Raw genomic sequence first — 2500 nt, 5'->3', positions numbered from 1 at the left:
TCATAAGATTCTCGCAAACATTAGACAAAAAACTTTAGCATTCATTCATAGAATTAGATAAACATTAACATACAAATTTATTTATTCCTGTTATTTGGATTCTTCCTAATACTATTCTCATCTTAAATGTCATTTTCACAACGTTTCGGTCGATGTAACCTTCGACCTTCTTCACGTGTAACTCAGGAATGTTTCTGTCGAATTTGAACGGAATTTCGAACAGAACCCTTTATTTACTTCACAGGGCAGCATGTTCTCGTTCCGTCAGCCATGATTGAATGGAGGTCCTAAATAATTCGCAATTGTATTTTTCGGTCACCCACACTGAGAATTGAACCCGCCACCTTCAGGAGAATATCACTATAACAATTGATTTTTCCAACAACTCTAACCACTGCACCATGAGTCCTTACAGACCTCAGGACCTCTATCCAGTCTGAAGAAAGTCGGAGGTTACATCGACCGAAACGTTGTAAAAATAACACTCAAGTTCAGAATAGTAGTCGATGAATGCAAATAAAAGGAATAACCAATTCGCAGCTTAAAAAATCGGAACTGTAAATAAAGTTATCTTTTAAATATCACTATATGCGTGAACGTGTGTTTAGGCGGGAGAGTCTTGTTTTAAACTAGAAGATTTCGTTGTTGAAAATAAAAAGTCAGTGTCCTATAAAGTTTGAAAATGCGAAACTTTTTGCCTACAGGACGGTATCGTTAAAAAGGCGGGGGGGTGGGGGGAGAGGGTAGGTAAGTAGAAAATTAGAGCAAGGCAGATAAGGTACACTTTCAGATTTGACATAAAAAACGTAAAATCTGTTGCTAAGGTCGTTAAAAAAATGATTGGATCATTCTACCGCTCCAAAAAGTAACCCAGCTAATTTCTGACGCAATTTTTAACCTATGCAAGAGTCAATACGTCCTAAGATGGAGCACTGTCGCTGTATCTGTGGAGATAGAGCTCAGAGAATTTTTTTTCTCTCATGACAGTACAAAATTGACTTCGAAATCTAATGGAAGATGTCCTTTCTTTTCCATACATCCCCGTTCTAACAGAAATGATGTTTGTATTATTTTGATTAATCAGACAATTATTCCCATCTTGGGTGTTATTGGCACAACGTTCCGGTCGCTGAACCCCGTGACCTTCTTCGGGTGTTGAATACATGTTTACTTTTCCCTACTAAAGAAAGAGGGGTTAGCTCTGCATTGCAAGAATTCGAACAGTGAGTTTGAGGATGGGTCCGTAGATCATAAAGAAAATTCAATCTGTAGGGGTCACTAAGATTATTTTTTAAAGGCTCTCCTATGGCTCACTCTTCGGGATTACTATGCTAATTGTTAATATTAGTGAAAAAAAAAATGTTTTACGAAACAGAGGATCGATACCCACGCGTATTTTCGTTTTTTTTTTGTTTTTTTTTACACAATGCAAGATATACATAAATATCCCGAAAAATTGAGTCATAGGAAAGCCTTTACAAAAATATCTTAGTGACCCCTCAAGATTGAACTTTCTTTATTAGTTACGGGCTAACCCTCAACCCCATGGTTCGAATTTTTGCAATACAGAGCTACCTCATTTTCTTAGTAGAGAAAAAGAAACATGTATTCAACACTTGAAGAAGGTTGCGCGATACAGCGACTGGAACGTTGTGAAAATAACACCTAAGATGAGAATAATAGTCCGATTAATCAAAATAATTCAAACATTCATATCTCATCTAAAAAATCAGAATTTCAGAAATGATGTTGCTAGTCTTTCTCTGCCTTATTGTTATTTTTGTGGTAGACGATCGACTGAGCTCTAATCTATGATCTATATAACAAAACTCTGTCTAGCTACAACCATTGTAAAGTAGTTTCATTCTTTCTTTGACCACCTAAAACACAACGGACCTACAATGACCAGTATTTAAAAAGAAAATGCTTTTTTTCTTCTTTCTTTTTTTTTTATAAAAGCTATAATACAATTCTGGTCCATCCTGAAGATAGATGTTGATTCCGAAAAAAATGTGTATACAATCAAATGTTTCTAAAAATCGCTTTGAAGACACTTGCAATTTTCAATTATTTTAATATAGAAAAATCAATGTTACCTTGTAATGGTCGAGCGCTTCCAATGTTTTGGCATACCTTTCCTTGGAAAAAACGCATGCCGCCGACAACACACCAAGGATACACTTTTTATTTGAAACATTATCACTGTCCAACTCTAAAAAAAAAAAAAAGAAAAAATTAGAATTCGGTTGATTAACGTTTTTGATTAACATAAATGAACAATGTCAAAATAGTGAGGGCTGCATGAAAAGAAACATGAGAAATGACTATGTGAGTGCATAATATAATTCGTAAAGATATGCTTAGATCTACATTAGATATTGTTTTCTCAATGCCAGGTCATATGATCAATAGAGGTAACTGACACCAACTTCAAAGTAAAACATGGTATAATGAACAGTATGAAAATATTAAACATTTATATGGCAAATCAAGAACTACA

At 34.9% G+C, this 2500-nt stretch overlaps 1 protein-coding gene across 1 annotated transcript in view; it reads right to left on the bottom strand.

The window, feature by feature from the left end:
• The window catches only part of LOC145268367 (uncharacterized), a 399446-nt gene that overhangs the window by 198980 nt on the left and 197966 nt on the right, over positions 1-2500 (bottom strand). The window contains exon 2 of the mRNA XM_080123915.1: positions 2097-2212. Within this exon, the coding sequence (XP_079980041.1) occupies positions 2097-2212 (116 nt within the window). The remainder of the gene's footprint in view (positions 1-2096; positions 2213-2500) is intronic.

The sequence above is a fragment of the Euprymna scolopes genome, chromosome 43 (genome assembly GCF_053919585.1).
Source record: "Euprymna scolopes isolate OS-2025 chromosome 43, ASM5391958v1, whole genome shotgun sequence".
Lineage (NCBI taxonomy): Eukaryota > Metazoa > Mollusca > Cephalopoda > Sepiida > Sepiolidae > Euprymna > Euprymna scolopes.
The sequence above is the reverse complement of the archived record's forward strand: the minus strand, read 5'-3'. Positions and strand labels throughout refer to the sequence as shown.